The sequence below is a fragment of the Carcharhinus amblyrhynchos genome, chromosome 14, assembly GCF_965287045.1.
Source record: "Carcharhinus amblyrhynchos chromosome 14, sCarAmb.v2.hapA, whole genome shotgun sequence".
Taxonomy (NCBI): Eukaryota; Metazoa; Chordata; class Chondrichthyes; order Carcharhiniformes; family Carcharhinidae; genus Carcharhinus; species Carcharhinus amblyrhynchos.
Window position 1 is genome coordinate 52473383 of NC_137337.1, and position 20364 is coordinate 52493746.

Genomic DNA, 20364 nt, shown 5'->3' on the forward strand with positions numbered 1-20364 from the left:
CTCAAGTTTCCTCCACAGTCCAAAGATGTACGGGTTAGCTAGATTGGCTAGAGTAAATGTGTGGGGTTACAGGGATAGGGCAGAGGGGAGGGTCTGGGTGAGATGCTCTTTTGGAGAATTGGTGCAGTCTTGATGGACTGAGTTGCTCTTTCTCCACTGTAGGGATTATATGGTACTACATCCACAATGTGAGGCTTCAGGTAAATCAGAGACACATGGACAATGAGCGTAGGACTCCTGAAGTAAAGTTGTAGCAGATCATTTTGAGGTCCCAGAACAATAGGGTCCAGCAAAACCAAATGTAACATTGGTTTTGTCCAGGAGTATGAGACATTTAATTACCCCACAGAGGGCTCCAGATGTCACATTTCTGGAATGTTAGCTTGCTCGCCTCGATGTGCGCCCTAGTATGCAGCTACATTAGACAATGCAAGTAAAGCAGCCAAAGCTGTAGGTTCCAATATTTCCTAGGTTTCTAAATCAGAGCTCTTCTTTCTGTATCCTTAAATCATTGTTGTCTTCGATGTTTCATTTCAGACAGAAGGCAAAAGGACTAATGGATTCAGGACTCAACACTGTTTCTCAGACTCCTCGTTCACCGAAGAGGCAAAAGGAGGGAGAGATGAAAGTTACCATGACTCCTATATCTTCAGTCACTCCTAGGTGCCTGGGATGTTCAAGGGGCCAGAATGTCTGCAGGCCTGGTTGCTGGGGGATATGGGCGATCCATTTAAACACTAGCTGATAACTCTGTTGCATCATCCTTAAACACATGCTGAAGAAATATACAATGCTGTTGACAGCTTCACATGCTCCCTTCTCGAGCAAAGCATGGTACTTCCGAACATATGCTTCAAATTGTTGGACCACTCAGGTGGCTGACTACAAAACAGTCCTGATTGGGTTTATCATACTGTCGCAGTGCGTTGTGCCATTCACAGTTTGACTATGAAAAGAGGTGAGCCCTTGGAGGAGAATGAGAGCTCATCGGAAGATGGAGGGGGCAAAAGGACTTGGAAGCTCTAGGGGCTGTTGAGGGACAATATGAGCATACTAATGCCATGGAGGAAGGAGGACGTGGGAGATGTTCCTGTGATACTTTCATTGCTGACAGATTCCAGGAAGACTAAGGCTAAGTGAGATCATATGCCACATCTCTCCTCACCCTCAAAGTCATTTCCTGTCATTTCAGGGGATGGTCAAAACAACTGCTGAGAGAACATGTCCTGCACATTCTGGCCTTATGCTGGGACATGATCGCACTGTTGGTCAATGGTGCTCTGCCAATGTGCTCACTCTGGGAACTTAAAGTTCACTGAAGAATGAGAATAGCAGTGATGTGAGACAAGCTTTGATGCTTTCTCATGATGCAAACACTGCCATGATTCAAATACAGACCAGCCTGCAGAACTCATCCAGAAGTGCATGTGCTGAGTTCAAGAACTATGAGGAGACCCATGTACTACTGAAGTATCAGAGCTGATGAGCTGCCCTCAGTCATTAGATAACTTGAGATAGATCCCAACATACACTTCAAATAAAGATTAAAATACAATTCCTAGGGCAACGCACAAAAGGTCAGTCTGTAGTTGCACTGAAGTTTACATCGCATGAAAGTTCATTTTATAAAGAAATTCTATGAGTGGGACAATAGCTAAACCTCGAGATAAGATGATCTCAAACAATAAATGCAGAATGTTTTCACTTGACCAGAACATTCACAAACCCATCAAATGATTTCACAAAAGTGCAATTTATTTACAATGATAGCATTCCGTGAACCAGAAGTGACATCACCAATTTTTAACTTTCCTAACCTCACCACTACATCTTCATGGAGCCCCAACCTCTGCAGCAGAGGAGGAAGCAGCCTGCTGACTGCTATATTCGAATGTCTGCAATGAACTTGGTGGATGTCCTCTGGTGGCCCAAGACCTATAGGGCCCTGGCCTCATATGGGTCTCCTGCTCAAGGCAGATGTACCCTCGGTGGCCTGTGCTACTGGAGTAGATGTGGATGCAGGCAGAAGAGATTGCGAGTGGCTGCACATCCTCGCAGTGTCCTCAGAAGTGGCCCTGGAGTGTTTGAATCCTCCCTGTGGTGCCAAAAGCACCCAGTCTAACTCCTGCAAGAGACATGCACTGAGAGGAAGGTCAAGGTATTATCCACATGTCACCTACATCTTAGTGGTCACACATCCTGATGGGTAACACCAAGTGCAGGGCCAAATGCGAATTTGTCAAGAACAGCTGGACCTTCCCAAGGTGACCTTGAGGTACTCTTATGTCAGAGCCACAAGATCAGACAGAATGCGGATGGACTCCTCCTGACTTTGAATCTCTGCCTGATGTTCCACTCTTTGCCACTGTGTCTCTATCATTGAGCTGGCAGCTGCTTCCTGAGGTTCATCATTTGACTGGGACTGATTGGCTGTTTGGTCCACAGTTTGAGAACTGAGGACCTTGGATGTCCCTTCCATCTGACTGCTGCAGGGATGTGTTTGAGAGTTGTTCTCTAAAGAGTGACCTTGGGTCAAGTCCAGAGCTATTCCCCACTGAGGTGTGTCTCTCTGCACTGGTGGAGGCTGCAAGTCAGTGCAATGATGGATTTTTGTGAACCTCCTCATCGTCGAAAGTGCTCTGGGGGCTCGGAATGCTGCTTAAGAAGTGTTGGTGACCTCTATCTGCTTGTACCTGGAAAATAGACAATAGAATTTAAATTGATGAGCATAAGCTATATCGGAGTACATTTCTGACTCACTGATTGTCAGGATTTGGTGAAGTGATGAAGGTTGTTGGAAGAAGCTGTTCTTCCTTTCCCCACAGGAGAAATTACTGTCCTCCTCCACAAGCCTCCTCAAATTTGCTGAGGTCAATGATCTTGGCCATTCCTCCCCTGGGTCTGGGCATTCTCCATTTGCTGTGTGCCAGCTTAGCTTGTACGAAGGTGAAAGAAAGGTATGTGATCAGTGGGGAATGAAGCAGAGGCTGGGTGAAATGCATGCCCCTTGAGTCTGGTGATCCCTCCACAGAAGGGCCAGAGGATGGTGTGTGAGCAACATGACAGACAGTATGTGAAAATGTCCGTGAAGGAATGAGTGTTAATATGTTTGCCCAACTAATGGATGTGGAGAGTTTGAGGACATAAAGGCGTGTTGAAAGTTTGATTATGAAGGGAGTTAAGAGATAACTTACCCTGGTGGAGTGCGTAAGATCATTCATCCTCTTCTGGCACTGTGTGGCATTCTGGCTGCAGTTACCAGGTGCTCTGTCCTCCCGCACGACAGCTTCCTGGGCTGGAGACACGAGGTTGCAGTGTTTCTTAGAGCCAGGACTCCTCAGGCAAATCAGCTCTTATCCCATCAGGTGATTCAGCCTGATACTTACCTATGATGCTTAACAAGGTCCCAAGTGTGGAATTAGGTGGAATTCCGGCCAGCGGGAAGGACACCACCAGACCCACCTGCCCTCAGACAAATAAATGGAAAATTCCATCCTATGTGACAATGGACACAAGTTTTGTATTGTTTTTAATTCCATTTAAGTAATGGAGATACATCAACATATAAGGCAGGTTGCTTGGGAAATACCTGGAATATGATGGGGTTGAGCATGATGATGTGTTTTCCTATTGCTGAAACACTCTGAGATATAAGATATCAAGTTGCAGAAATTCAAAATGCTCAATGTTAGTTTAAACAGCAGCTGTTTTGGAGTTCGTAAACACAGTGTAACTATAGAATATTGTGCTAAAAGCATATAAATAGAATGAGTACAGAAATTAAGACTGAAATATTAAACTCAGCAAACTCCTGTGTTCATCAACATTTATTCAAATGGTACTTAAGGCCTAGCTTCAAGTTTGTAATTTTATCAATCATTTTAACATTTTGAGTAAGTTTACTTAATTAAAAAAGGCCTGATATGAGCTTACTACAGAACAACACAATACATTTAAACCATAAGGATAGGTGGATATTAATGTGTCTTTAACTACAATCTTCTGATATACTTCATGAACTAATTGAATCAGGTGGTGATAAATTAAATAAAAGACATGTTTCTATACCTGTAAGTATCTACCCGATTGACTTTTGACATTGCAGCAAATTCTTGTTTTCTATTGTTGCTGCTTGTGTACTGCTCACTATAAAGCTTCAGGGACATCTGTTCCACAGCATCTCTCCTGGTCTCCAAGTTGATAAGCTGTATTTCTTCCTGGAAACAAAACGTGCATGTAACTAATAACAGGAGTTAAGATAGATCCATAGATGAAAGTAACAAAAAACTTTAAACAAAATAATATTCAAATAAACACATAAAACTTGTGTACTTAGAAACGTGTAACTTTTAGTTGTCAGTGGATTTCATACATTGATAATTAAATATGGAGCACTTAAGTACAGTAAATTGTAGCATAGAATATAATTCTAAGTTAATTAGGAAAGTAGTAGATGCCAATGTTTAAAAAAGGAGGTTGACAAAAGGCAGATAACTGTAGGCCACTGAGCTTAACTTCTGGATAGGGAAAATGCTTGAATCTGTCATCAAGGAAGAAATAGCGAGGCGTCCAGATATAAATTGTCCCATTGGTAAGACACAACATGGGTTCATGAAGGGAAGGTCATGTTTGACTAATGTAGTGGAATTCTTTGAGAACATTACATGTGCAATGGACAATGGGGAGCCTGTGGAAGTGGTGTATCTGGATTTCCAGAAGGCATCTGACAAGGTGCCACACCAAAGAATGCTGCATAAAAGGTGCACAGTGTTACGGGTAACGTATTAGCATGGATAGAGGATTGGTTAATTAACAGAAAGCAGACAGTGGGGGTAAATGGGTGTTTTTCTGGTTGGCAATCAGTGACTAGTGGTGTGCCTCAGGAATCAGTGATGGGATCGCAATTGTTTATGATTTACAAAGATGATTTGGAGTTGGGGACCAAGTGTAATGTGTCAAAATTTGCAGATGACTCTAAGACGAATGGTAGAGCAAAGTGTGCAGAGGGAACTGAAAGTCTGCAAAGGGATATAGATGGTCTAATGAGTGGGCGAGGGTCTGGCAGATGGAGTACAATACTGGTAAATGTGAGGTCATCCATTTTGGTAGGAATAACAGAAAAATGGACTATTATTTAAATGGTAAAAAAAATTGCAGCATGCTGCTGTGTAGAGGGACCTGGGTGTCCTGTGCAGGAATCTCAAGGAGTTGGTTTGCAGGTGCAGCAGGTAATTAAGAAGGCAAATGGAATTTTATCCTTCATTGATAGAAGGATGGAGTTTAAAAACAGCGAGGTTATGTTGCAGCTGTATAAGGTGCTGGTGAGGCCACACCTGGAGTACTGTGTACAGTTTTGGTCTCCTTACTTGAGAAAGGATATACTGGCATTGGAGGGGGTGCAGAGGAGATTCACTAGGTTGATTCCAGAGTTGAGAGGGTTGGTTTATTAGGAGAGACTGAGTAGACTGGGGCTATACTCATTGGAATTCAGCAGAGTGAGCCAAAATCTTATAGAAACCTATAAGATTAAGAAGTGAATAGATAAGATAGAAACAGGGAAGTGGTTTCCACTGGCGGGTGAAACTAGAACTAGGGGCATAGCCTCAAAGTAAGGGGAAGCAGATTTAGGACTGTGTTGAGGAAGAATTTCCTCACACAAAGAGTTGTGAATCTGTGGAAATCCCTGTCCCGTGGAGCATTTCAGACTACCTCTGAATGTTTTTAAGGCAAGGAAAGATAAATTTTTGAACAGTAAAGAAATTAAGTGTTATGGTAACCGGTGGGTAAGTGGAGCTGAGTCCACAAAAAGATCAGCCACAATCTTATTGAAAGGCGGAGCAGGCTTGAGGGGCCAGATGGCCTACTCCTGCTCCTAGTTCTTATGTTCTTATGTTACTAAATAACAAGTAACAATGGCAGGACGGGTGCTATGTTGCAGCTGTGGAATTTGGGAGCTTTTGGAAGCCAAGGCAATCCAAGACAAACATAGGTACAGGAAATGTGAACCACGATAAGACAGTTCTGGATAAGGATCATCAATCTAAAAGCCCAACTGCAGACACTGCCCAACATAAGGGTGGGGGGAAATACCTGGACACTTTGTTCCAGAAAATGGTTGCATCTCTTAGAATAGGGTAATTTTCATCAGCAGTGAGGGTACAGGGGAATGGTACTGTGAGTAAAACAGGTAGAGGGGTCAAGCAGACAATAGTGGAGGAGACTCAGACTTTGCAATTATCAATGAGGTTTGAGGTGCTCACAATTTGTGTAGATGCAAGTGAGGTCTGCAAGGTGGGTGAGCAGGCTGGTCACAGCGCCATGGTACAGCAAATTGTTCAAGTGGGGAGAGCAAGCAGGAACATAGTGGTGGTGGGGACAGCAGAGTGAGGGGGATTGACATTGTTAACTGCAACAAGGAATGATTGTCCAGATGGCTGTGTTGCCTGCCCAGTGCCAAGGTTCGGGACATCTGCTCAGGGCCAGAAAGGAACTTGCAGTGGGAAGGGGAGGACTCAGTTGTCATGGTCCATTTGATACAAGGACATATGCAAATATTCCATTGAGAGGATCTTCTGGTCCCGTCGAAGGCAAATCCAGTGATGAGTAGCGCAAATGGCCATTGACTTCAGTGGGATGGTAAGATCCCGCTGGCAGCCATTCATAGAAACAGAATCTCTACCATGCAGGAGGCAGCCATTCAACCCATCATGCCTGCATGACAACAATCCTATCCAGGCCCTATCCCCATAACCCCACATATTTACTCTGCTAATCTATCTGACATTAAGGGGCAATTTAACATGGCCAATCCACCTAACCTGCACATCTATGGCTAGCCATTTCCACTTCTGGAAAATCCACTGGGGGTGTGGAGGAAGATCCCAGCCATTGTTGGAGCTGGTCAGAAAAATATAGCAATTACTATGGGAAATTTTAATCTACAAATACAGCGGGATTTTCCACACAACCCGCCGTATGATTCGTGGTGGCGGAGATGACCTGCCATTGGCTGGGAGTAAAGTCTCTAGTCCTGCCGCTGTTAACAGATTTCCCATTGAATGTATCTCTTGCTCTGGGAAATCTGGCACAGGGGTGTGCCATTGGCAGAATTGGAAGATCCCACTAGTATGAACAGCCAGAAGATTCTCTCCTTAGACTGAAACAGCCAGATCAGCAAAGAGAGTGCAGATGACAATTGCATAGATGGTTTCAGGATAATTTAAACTCTGGTGCCAGGGCACAGGCTAACTTAGACCTGGTATTGTGCAACAATTTGATTTAATTTATTATTGTCACATGTATTAACATACAATGAAAAGTATTATTTATTGCGTGCTATATAGACAAAGCATACCATTCATAGAGAAGGAAACAAGAGAGAGTGCAGAATGTCGTGTTCCAGTCATTGCTAGGTTTAGAGAAAAATCAACTTATTGCAAGGTAAGGTAGGGTTAATTAATGGCCTCATCATAAAGGTGCCTCTAGGCAGCAGCGATCATAACAAAATTGAATTTTACATTCAGTTTGAGGAAGAGAAGATGAGCGTAAGACTAGTATTTTAAACTTAAATAGGGAATGATAAGGGTGTGAAAATAGAGCTAGCAAAAGTGAACTAGCAATTTACATTAAAGGATAGATCAATAGAGATACAGTGGCAGACATATACGGGGATATGTCAGAACACACAATAGGTGCATTCCAATGAAAAAGGGAAAATTCCAGGGCAGGACTCACCATCTGTGGTTCACCAAAAAAGTTACTATCAATCTTAAAGAAAATGTATATAGTTGCACAAAGTTGGGTGGAAGGTCAGCTGATTGGACAGAATATATAAAAAAACTAAAAGATTAATAAGAAGGGAAACTAAGAATATAACGGAAAGCTAGCTGGAAATATAAAGACAGAGTGAGAATTTCTATATTTTTTATAAGTTAACAAAGTGATCGTTGGCCCAATAGAAGGCAAGTCTGGGGAGTTAATAATGGAAAATATGGAAATGGCCAATTAGTTGAATACACATTTTTCCTTGGTCTTCTCTGCAGAGAATACAAATAACATCCCGGAAGTGGCTGTAAAGCAAGAAATGGAAGGAGGGAGGAATGCATGTAATTGTCAGGGAAGTGGTACTGAGAAAATTGTTGGGACTGTGTGCTGACACATCCAGATTCCTGATGGATTTCATTCTAGGGCTTGAAAAGAAATAGCTGGTGAGATGTTCGATGTGTTGGTTTTCTTTTTCAAACTTCACTAGATTCATTTGATCGAAAAACAAGAGATGTTACTCTGAAAAGGATGGGAGGTTAAAAAAAAGGAAACTCTATGCCAGTTAGCTTAACTTATGTCATAGGGAAAATGTTAGAAGCTATTATTAAAGATATTATAACAGGACCCTTAGATAAATTGAAAGGAATCAGGCAGGGTCAACATGGTTTTGTGGAAGGGAAATCATGTTTAACCAACGTATTGGAGTTATTTGAAAAAGTAGCAGCTGCTGCAGATAACCGGAAATCGGTGGATATATGGTGCTTAGGTTTCTAGAAGGCATTTGATAAAGATGCCATATCAAAGGTTATTGTGGAAAATAAAAGCTCATTGTATTAGGGTAACATATTGACATGAATCAAAGATTGGCTGGCTAACAGAAAACAGAGAGTAAGCATAAATGGGTCATTTTCTGATTGGCAGGATCTGAAGGGCATGCCACAGCAATCAGCATTGGGGACCCAACACTTTATAATTTATGTAAATGATTTGGATGAAGTGATGGATGGTGTGGTTGTTACATCTGCTGATGACATAAAGATAAGTAGGAAAGGAAGTTGTAAAGAGTGCATAAGGAGGCTACAAAAAGATAGTAGATTAGGTTGGGTGGCACGGTGGCACAGTGGCGAGCACAGCTGCCTCACAGTACAAGGGACCCAGGTTCAATTCCGGCCTTGGGTCACTGTCTGTGAGGCGTTTATACATTCTCCCCATGTCTGTGTGGGTTTCCTCTGGGTGCTCCGGTTTCCTCCCACTGTCCAAAGATGTGAGGATTAGGTTGATTGGTCATGCTAAATTGACCCTTGTGTCAGGGGGATTAGCAGGGTAAATGTGTGGGGTTGGTACAGACTCAATGGGCCAAATGGCTGCCTTCTGTACTGTATAGATTCTATGATTCTTAGGTAAGTGGGCAAAATTCTGGCAAGTGGAATATAATGTGGGAATAGGTGAGCTTGTCCAATTTGGGAGGACAAATTAAAAAAGCATATTATCTAAACAGTAAGAGATTATAGGGCTTTGGGGTGCAGAAGGCTTTGGGTGCTCTAGTGCATGAAACGCAAAATTGCAGGCACAGCAAGTAATTAGCAAAGCTAATAAAATGTTACCGATTGTTGCAAAGGAATTAAGTATAAGAGTAGTGACGTTATGCTTCAGTTATAGAGGGCATTGGTGAGATTAAATCTGAAGCACTAAATACAGTCTCCTTATTTGAGGAAATGTGTAAATTTATTCGAAGCAGTTCAGAGAAGTTTACTGGATTAATAGCTGGATGGGGCATGTTGTCTTATGAGGAAGGCTGGATAGGTTTGTATCCACTGGAGTTTCAAAGGGTAAGAGGTATCTTGATTGAAACATACAAGATCCTGAGGCAATTTGACCTGGTGAATGTGCAAAGAATATTTACTCCTTTGGGAAAATCTAGAGCTCAGGGTCACTGTTCTGAAATAAGAAGTCGTCTATTTAGAACAGAGACGAGAAAAAAATTCTCTCAGATGGTTGTAGATTTTGGAATTCTCTTCCTCAAAAGAAAGTTGAGGCAGAGTCCTTGAATTTCCTTAAGGTTGGAGTAGACAAGTTCTTGATCAGCAAGGGAATGAAAGGTTATTAGAGACAAGCATGAATTGAAGTTGAGGTTAGAATCAGTTCAGCTGTGATCTGATTGAATGGTGAAGCAGTCTTGAGGGGCCAACTGGCCTGCTCCTGCTCCTAATTTGTATGTTCGTATGTATAAACATGAATAGTTCAGCATTCATCAATAGCTCAGAATATTCTTTTTCACCTGAATCTCTAATGCAGGGATGTCATATACTATCTTTTGAGAATCCTGTGAGCATGTGGGCATTGCATCAATAAAATGGCATATTTAGATTTTCACAAAATGAGTAATGTATTCTCACTCCCTTGTGTGCTATTCAACTGTATAATTTTACAGAAGGCAGGCTCACATTTAGCAAGATCCAAATGAAACTCAGTGGGTTAACAATTAAGGTTGCTTACAATTTCTTGTCTCCAAGGCAAGTCAGGGCAAAGTGTAGGAGTGATTTTACAATGTCAGAATTGTGTTCAGTTGGTTGGTATTACAATACTATTCATTCAACTTTGTCACTAGAGTTTCAAGGGCTTAGATCACTTAATTCTAGCAATACAGCTCTCTCACATAGCTCTGATTGTTGCAAATTACAGGCAGAAGCAATTTACAACAATCACCTTGTAGTCCATCAAGATTTTTTTCAGTTAATCCCATACCACCTTCACAGTTATTAATATTTTACCTGCAATGTTTTCCATTCTGTTCCAATTCTATACTTTTGAAATCAGGCTCCAGACCACAAACCTTTCCCCAATAGCATTCATTAGCATTCCCAAATCAGGCAAACTGTGTTCCATAGTCTCTGTTCAAAACACAATTAATTTACCCATATTCTGGAGTAATTCAGTGCTTATATCCCAAGATATTGCCACTGTGGTCTTCAACATGAATGCAAAACAAATCACAGTAAAAATAATCAAAGTTGCAATCTTTCAAAAAAAATCTCAGTTGTATTCTATCTACATTGTGAAATGCTGATTTTTTTTCCCTCCATGCTGAACATTGTACCCCTAACTAGAACAGTGACCAGACAAACTCTCAGCTAACAATCCTGCACAGCTACCATTAGTTGAAACAGTCTCACACGTGGGTTCACTTTTCAACTCTCCCATTATTCTTTAAGGGAGAACCTTTCCTCGGTGATCTGGATCAGGCTTCAAACTATGGGCTACTACTGGGATAAACTGCATTTTGGCAAACCAATAGTAAATAGTGTCATGCCATCAAATGCATAGTCATCTGACTCAGTGATTTCCCTCTCAACTCCAAGTTCAAATTTCATGGGTTCAAAGTCCACTTTAGGACTTGCACATAATGCAGGCTGATAACTGTGTGCAACAGTGAGGGATTGCTGCATTTTCAGGGGTGCTGAAATGCTAACCAAGACCCAATCTGCGTTCACAGAAAAGGGTTAAATGATCCTTAATCAACATCATCAAATGAAACAGATTATCTGATTCACTGTTAAGGATTTTACCCAGCAAAGAATGGCTTCTGCCTTGTCTATACTTCACAACAGTAAAGAAGAAGCATTTGGAACCATTCTGAGCACATGGATGGAGCTGAATTGCAAAATATAGCAGGTATTCCACAAGGCTTTGGCCTTGTGGATCCAGAACTGGCTTGCCTGCAGAAGGCAGAGAGTGGTTGTGGATGAGTCTTTTTCTGCAAGGAAGTCAGTCACCAGTGGAGTGCCCCAGGGATCTGTTCTAGGACCCTTGCTGTTTGTCATTTTCATAAATGGCCTGGATGAGGAATTGGAGGGATGGGTTAGTAAGTTCGCCGACAACACGAAGGTGGGTGGTGTTGTGGATAGTCTGGAGGGATGTCAGAAGTTGCAGTGAGACATAGATAGGATGCAGGACTGGGTGGAGAAGTGGCAGATGGACTTCAACGTGGATAAATGTGTAATGGTCCATTTTGGCAGGACCAAAGGGATGCAGGAGTACAATATCAAGGGTAGGAGTCTTAGCAGTGTTGAGGAGCAGAAGGATCTTGGGGTCCGGGTCCATAGGACTCTTAAATCGGCCTCGCAGGTGGAGGATGTGGTCAAGAAGGCGTATGGTGTACTGGCCTTCATTAATCGAGGGATTGAGTTTAGGAGTCGGGAGGTAATGCTGCAACTTTATAAGACCCTTGTCAGACCCCACTTGGAGTAATGTGCGCAGTTCTGGTGGCCTCAATACAGGAAGGACGTGGAAGCTATTGAGAGGGTGCAGAGGAGATTTACAAGGATGTTGCCTGGATTGGGAGGCATGCCTTATGAGGATAGGTTGAGGGAGCTAGGTCTCTTCTCCCTGGAGAGACGAAGGTTGAGAAGTGACCTGATAGAGGTTTATAAAATGTTGAGAGGTATAGATCGGGTGGATTCTCGGAGGCTATTTCCCAGGGCTGAACTGGTCGCTACGAGAAGACACAGGTTTAAGGTGCTGGGAAGCAAGTACAAAGGAGATGTTAGGGGTAAGTTTTTCACTCAGAGAGTGGTGAGTGAGTGGAATCAGCTGTCGTCAGTGGTGGTAGAGATGAACTGGCTGGGGTCTTTTAAAAGACTTCTGGATGAGTACATGGGATTTAATGGGATTGGGAGTTATAGATAGTTCTATGGCTTGGTAGGTATGGATATGATCGGCGTAACTTGTGGGCCGAAGGGCCTGTTTGTACTGTAGTTTTTCACTGTTTTATGTTCTATTCACAGTTCCCTTATATATCATATGCTTTAAGATATTATTTAATCAGAATACTCCTATTAGATATGAGTGTTTTCCCCTTATGCATTCCTCTAATGTAAGTACCATCCAACTATAAGATTGCACTTGTCAAATACAGCATTAATTTTCATAATTCAGGAAAATGCAAGTAATTTCCTTACAACAGCCACAGAGCTAATATGTATGTGGGAGGTGTCAAATTGCTCAGTTGACGAGATGGCTGCTTCGTGATGCACAGCCAACACAGCGTGGGTTCAATTCCTGTACCAACTGTGGTTATCCATGATAACTTTCTCAACCTTACCCCTCACCTGAGGTGTGGTGATCCTCAAGTTAAATCACTACCGGGGAGAGCAGCCTACGGTCACTAATATGTATAAAAGTCTGCTGTTTACCATAATAAACTGTGCAGAAAAGTTAAGAGCTTTTGAATTTGACATCCTATTGACTGGATTCCAGCAGATAATTGACCAATTAGTTTTTGTAATGTGAGCAACTAGAGGGGGAGAGTTTGAATGATGCTGATCTGTGAAATTGTACCAAGAAAATGTCCTGTAAAGTTACACACTTAACAGAACAGACTTCTAAAAGAATTAATCACAACTGTTACTGCCCAGGCTTTGTCACAACATTCTGCGTTGGGATCATATAGGAGGGGCACAAGTTGCACTATTATATTCACCAGGAGTTTGATATTGTCCAGTGAGTGGGATAGTATATCATGAGACACACAATTATCTCTTCATTATGGCATAATGCACCAAAGGCCATGTTGAACATTTAAGCACATTCTTTACTTCATGTTTAAGGTGGTAATTGTTCGATTGTTAGAATATTAGTCAGGCCTGAATAGATTTACTGACAAGTCAGCTAATCACACTAAAATAGAGTAGACTTTACTTGCACAACATACAAACTGTTTCAAAAACTCCATGATGTTGTATCTTCAATGAAAGGACAAAACAGTTAAGATAAACTTTTTAATATTGGACTTTAGATAGATTGTGAAAATTGACAGAATCAAGAGCATAAGACAATATAATTCCTTACAAAGAAATCTTAAATATGTCTCTTCACTCTGTGGTGTGACTTTGGTTTTAGTACTTATACTGTAAAGCAATTCCTGCTAAAGGTGAGCAAAGCTGAGGCTGCAGCATAAAGTCAACCATTGTGTGCTGGTCAGAGTTCACAAAAGAGTGAAGTCTGACCCCTGGAGGTAGCAGTCTTACACTGCTTGAGTTTCAGTGCAACATCAAACCAGCTTTCAAAGACATTCAGTGAGTCTGCTGGGCCTTCAAAACACTTTAGCTCTCACAGAACTTCCTTAAATATTTGGATATGCAACTTAGCCTTCATATCTAAAATGTACACTTGCTATTTACACACAAAAACTCTCTTTTTTAATTAAAGAATTTTTAAAAAATTATTTTCTTGCTATTACCATTAAATTGTCAACAAATGCAAACAAAACATTGTCCCTGCTAATAGCTTAAGCACTGCATGCTTAGGGACCATGGGCAGAATATCCCCAGTCTGCCAGCATTGGGAAGCTTGGCCGGTGGGGGAACTTAATTTGGCATGTGACTAAACTCCTGACAACGAGAGGAACCTTAGCAATTAAGTTACTGGTTTTTAAAGTCGAGTTAAAGGCAAGTGAAGCTTCCCAATGAGCTTTGTCGGGAAGCCCTTCTGCATCCATTGGCATGTCATGCATGCATATTAAAAAGCTAACTCACCAGAATTAAGCTCCTCCTCCAAATTAACTTCCTGCCAGCAAGAAATTAAAATGTTTACTTTTACAAGTGGCTTGCACCTGGTGAAGTAAACTTCTAGGATTAACAGTGAGTTGCTGCCATCAGGTCCTCTTTGGAGAACACCTGTAAATGCCAGCCTATGCTTGAGGCCAGGTGGTGGCAGTGCAAGTTGCATGGAGGATAACCAAAGAAGAGAGGAAGAATTAGTGGAGAAGGGTGGAGCAGTGGCCAGGCAAAGGTAGAAGGGTTAGTGCAGGCTTTCCTGGTGCCCTTTAAATATAGGGCCTGGACCCTTGACCCCATAAGATAACAGGGTACAGATGCATAGGTAATGCGCTGAACAGCATAAGATCATGTGTGGTCAGCCATCCTGCTCCCGTAGTGGAAATCACTCCAATTTCCACTCTGCCACTGACTCAAGGACAAAAGATCTTGGCCTACGTCAATGACAATCTATTAACAGCTGAGACAACTGAGCTAGAAGTTTGCTGTTAGGTAATGACTAATTTGTAATCTCAAGAACTAGGATCAAAAACATATGACGTTTATTGCTCGATAGCACCTTACCTGCACTCTATTACCCCAACAAAATAAATAATGAGTGGCCCCTTCAATGTACCATATTTCAGATTTTTTGATTCCAATTGCAAGCTACTGGGTCCCCTAATTTATTTTAACCTGTGTGCATGGTATAAATTTGCTGGGCCTGGTTTCCGAGGCTGGCTTAAAACTAACAGAGTGCTGCTGATGCAAAATAAAATCAATCTGAAGTTGAGCTGTTTGATGAATATTTACTTTTGTCTCCAGAGTTTTAGATTCGGATTTGAAATCTGCTGAATCATGTCATTTATTTTGTGTGCATGCCAACACCAATTTACTATCTGTAAGAAAGTTCCTGAACTGGAAGTCCCTTGTGGATTCTCTGTTGGGTATTCTGTCAATCAGAAAAGCTATGTAAAGCATTACCAGTAGGAACCATTATAATTTACTATTCATACCCTGCTCTGTATGCTTACAATGAATTTTCTGATTGCTGTAAGCTCTAACATGTACTCTGGTGATAGCATATGTAAACATCAATCATTCATACATCATTGAAGATTACAGTGTTATGTCAATTGTATAGTTAAGTATACTCTTACAAGACCTGCCAATAATTACAAATATTCTGCCCAATATTTAATAATTCCATCTTTACAAATGATGGAAATGAATAGAAGTGTATCAGATTTGTAAACATCAACACAAGGTCAGAATATGGAATTACAGTTTGAAAATTAAACAGAAATCTTCAAATCAATGGGTGAATTCTTGTGCTTAGAAAACCTTGCATGGTTTATAAACACAACAGCAACTCATTTACTAGGTATAGTAACAGACATTGTGTAAAAGTAATTTCCTCCTTTAGTGTTAGTAATAACATTTTAAATGTTTTCTGCTTTATGCACTTAGAAACAATGAATAGAATGTCTTAAAGTTCACTTTAAAGCAAGCAGCGATGCATTTGAAAACACTCCATGGAAATTAAGCAAGCAGGAAAGGACTATATGAGAAACAGATGGTAAATGTAACATATATTTTACAGAGATAAAAATAAGATCAGTGCCTCCAGTGACAAGCATTACTAAACTCTTCAGAATTTTATAATTACAGGCATGCATTTAATATATGCATTGGAAAAATATGCAAAATATGATTGAAAACTATATGGTTGTATACAGAATTCAAATTATGGAAAATTCACAACAACAGCAGCTTCAATTGAGATATTTGAAAGATTAAAGGCCATCGCTTTAGGCAGGTGTTACACAAGATTCCATTAATATACGTAATTAACATTGGCCAAAGCTTTAATGAACATGCAAACCTTAATTAGCAATGCATTTGATGTAATGTAAAAAGCTGATCCTACTGTCACAGCCAAAATTCTCAATATGAGAGTACACTGAGGATAAAATAAATTCTGTTTCTCAAATGATCTCCCAAATTGGCAAAGAGATTTGTTATGGCTACTGGGAAGTGAACAGCACTTTTGGAATATTTTGCAGGAATCCATAATGCAAATACAAAGATAACTATACCTAATCGATGCCACTCTTTACTAGTTCATGACATGACCGTAAAATAGATATTGCCCGATTTACAGGTACAGTCCGATATCCATCCACTTTTAACCTAAAGAAATTACTCTAAAATTAAAATTTGTCATGACTAATGAAGCATTCTCAATGCTGATGTGGACTGCACTATTTAAATATTACAAGAAATATGAATTATATTGATTTGCAGACCAATACCCTGCACCTTCTTACACCTAACGTTGTTGAAAACCCCTTTCCCAACATAATAGACTAAATTTAACAGAATATTGCAGAATAAATGAATGTCTACAGGGAAAGAGCATTTTAACAGAGATAGTGCAAGTCATTGATTTTTAAAGCCTGCAGTATGTTAGTAGGAATAGTAATAGAGGGAAATTGATTTTAATACCCGCTAATGAAAGACAAAAGAAAAGATCAGTCTGAAAACTGGGATAAAGAGATATACTTCACTGACAGGAAGACAGTGTTATGAAGTCCAGCAAGAACAAAGGAACTGTTTTGAAATATTCCTACCTATATTAAAGGATAGGTAGCAAAGAACACATAACCCTTTTTCACAGTGCATTGTACACCGACTTATTGCACACAAGCAACTTACATATTTCTGAAATAAAGGTACAATACTGTGGATGCTGGAAATCTGAAATGACAGAAAAAGGTGGAAAACACTCAGCAGGTCTGGCAGTGTCTGTGGAGAGGGAAACAGAGTTAACTTTTTCAGTCTAATATGATTATCCCACAGTTTTATTGAAAATGCTGACAGACCTGCTGAGTTTTTTTAACATTTTATTTTTTCATTACATATTTCGGATGTGTCTAAAATCTGTTATACTTCCGCTGAGATAGTTTGCCTTGCTTTAGAATTTTAACCAATGTCCTATTAATAATAGAGATGCTCTGTGATGGATGTGTGGTGTTATATCAGAACTCTGTCCTTTTTTTGGTGCATTTGAGATTAATACAAGTCAATCTAAGATGGCTTTATTCTTTGAAAAGGCATATCTAAGACTTATCAACTTAAAAATCAATGGTTTAATTCTCATGACTGCAATATATCACTTGCAAGAGAAAGCTTTAATTGAGGTCACCCATTTTTTCATAGCTGTTTTCTACAATATTCAATTTCATAATGTGAAAGTTGAAAACCTTAAAAAATGAAAAATTCTGAAAGATTTTGTTCACCTTACGTCTAACAGCTAAATGGTTCTGACATGGAGTTTATTTGCTTTATTTCCTGTCTAATAATCCACCTTCAGAGTCTCTGTCAGGTAAGTGACCTTGTATTTCATTAACGGATAATTAAATGGATTTATTCCACTAACAGCTTTAATTAAAATGCTAGAAATATTGATTACCCCTATCATCCTTATTCCCAAGGATGAGAAAGGTTTTAAGAGTGTTTATTTAGAAACGACAGAGAATCAAATTAGATTGAATCTCTGGGAGACCAGAAGAAACATAATACTTTCCTACACCTCAAGCAGAAAATTAGGTTTTGCTTCTTTGTTGTAAGATTTAATTTCTTTTAAAAATGATTACTGTTTATCTTAATATTACAGAGGAGATATTTTAAATAAAAGTAAATGAGATGTCATGGCAACAAAGCTAGCACTTTGATGCACAGGTATGAAGGTTTCAGCCCAGCCCCTCAGTGACAGAGCTGTTAGAATCAAACAAAGGAGTATATCCACAGTGCTGCTCTTTACTGTCTGGTGTTTAGATTTAAAACAAACAGACTTAAAATGAAACAATTCTTTAAAAAGTGATCATAAACTGCTCTATTTTTCGATGCTGCATTTTCATGACTTGCTTACATGATCTCTGACAAATCTGTGAGTAATGGGGCAACAAAGATAAGCTTTTCACACCAACACATATTGCTTCCACCTTTGCTCATCATTACTTCATGCACCATTGCAGCATCTTTTGCTCAACAGTCTCGCTGTGTTATAAGGAAATATAACTAGAGGGTACACATTAAAATTTTTAGATTGGTTGAGGCAGGGAAACAAAGATGTATGGAGCTATCATGTCATCCCTGTAAGGTCCCCTTAGGAGGATTAACACATGTTTCTTTTACATTTTCTTTAACCTAGTGGGTATGTTCCATCTGGGTAGTGCTGGGCTATTTTAAAGAAAGCATTTTGTGGCAATCAGATCTTTTTTCCTTTTAGGGGGTGAAATTTGCCTTAACAGTTTTGTTGCATGTCTGCCTGAGGAACCAGACTCAAGGTTTGTAACTTTCATTAAAAGCATAATTGACTCTTAACCCTTGAAGCTTCACTTACAGCGTTTATTGCAACAACCGTCGGGAATTTGTTTCATTTCCTATGGAAAGGATTAAGCCTTTTTTGGCTATGTCTGTTTCATAAATAGTTACTTCCTGAAATTTAATTGCCTCATTCTCATAGTTTGGAAGGAGCTGTCGGATTTGACTGTGAACACTTCAGATTTCCACAAGTTCCAAAGAGAACAACAAGATCAACAACAAAATCATTCTTTCAAACCTGAGAGAAATTCTATTACTGCATTCTAGGAATCAATATCTTTTACTTCTTTGTGAGGTGATATATTTTTCTCTCTATCCTTCATTCTAGAGCAGAAAATCAGCCATGTTGGAGGATGAAGTCCTGATGGTCAGTGGCTGGGAGCAAAGGGATGTCAGGGGTCAAGGTCAGTGGCCAAGTGGGAGACTGGAGACGGGGATTGGAGGGGAGGGGACATGGTGCTCTGATCATGGAGCAGGGTGGAGAGTGGAAGTGTTTGGGGTCTGTTGTTTGACTGTGGCAGGAAAGCTGGATTCAGCTGATAAGCTGCTTGATTTCCCAAGGCCTAGTCAGAGCTAAATTTGAGATCAATGATCAACACAAGGATGTCAGGCACATTAGAAAGATTTAAATTGCTATTCTGCCTCGAAGGAATAGTTATTGGTCCTCCTCCATTCCACCTCCATTAAATGAGCAAGTTAGAAGCAGGTTGGATTGGGATTCAGGTTTCTAACATTTTAAACTCCCATCTGACCCATGTCCACTGCTTTTCAGGGTTAAACCCAGTTAAATCCCCAAATAGCACCAAATGGTTAGTATGGATGTGCAGAACCACAGAGCACAAAGCCATCCTAAACAGAGTTTCAATCCCCAGACCATTGCTTCTCCACACTGCAGCCCACCTCTGGTACTATTTTCTCTCACTGCTGTTGGAACTTTAGTTCAAATTTCTCTCAATGTTCAATTCTTCTCATATCCATTTCCCTCATCCACTCTGCACAAAATTACTTTTCAGAATATTGTGTCTTCACATCTTAATTTTCTCTCTTCCACCTTTTTTTAAACTCCATTGCTTTTCAATGGGGGCGATTTATGGTCCATGTTTGTATAGAAAAGCGATTGCAAAGAGATCGTGTTCTGCGATTTTCCCCACCCCTCTTCGGTGACGTTGTGAGGTTCACACCCAGGAAGGAAAAGAACCTCATTTAAATATAATTATTAGGCCGCTCATCGTTAATAGACCCCCCCCCCAACCCCTGTCTTTATTAAATAAGGGCACTCCAATCTTTTTGGAACTAGTTTTGCCAACATCTTTGTGCGTCAAACACACCCCCTGCTTTTTCTTTAGCAAAGTGCCATAAAATCTGGAGAGAAAATCTGCCTGTTTTCTCTGAAGAGAAACACGCCGGTTTTCAGTCAGATCCGGATACTTTGCTATTTTTTGGTAAGATTCCACCCTATGTCATCATGTGTTGGCTTCGTCCCAGCTTTCAAGTATGCCACGGCTTGCTCTTGTCCCTTCCAATCTTTCTCAGCTCTGTTATCCCCAAGAGAATCTCCCTGAAACCAGATTCTCCTTCTCCCCTCATTTTTTTAAATATTCAAGCCCTCTTCCCATTGTCCTTGGGAAACTTGTGCTATCGTCATCCCTGATTTCCAAATCCTCCACAAAATCCTTTC

At 40.5% G+C, this 20364-nt stretch overlaps 1 protein-coding gene across 10 annotated transcripts in view; it reads right to left on the reverse strand.

Annotated features, from left to right (window-relative positions):
• Positions 1-20364, reverse strand: part of akap6 (A kinase (PRKA) anchor protein 6) — a 503941-nt gene that overhangs the window by 143817 nt on the left and 339760 nt on the right. For all 10 annotated transcript variants that reach the window (XM_080202862.1, XM_080202863.1, XM_080202861.1 and 7 more), the window contains one exon: positions 4069-4217. In XM_080202862.1, coding sequence (XP_080058988.1) covers positions 4069-4217 — 149 coding nt within the window. The remainder of the gene's footprint in view (positions 1-4068; positions 4218-20364) is intronic.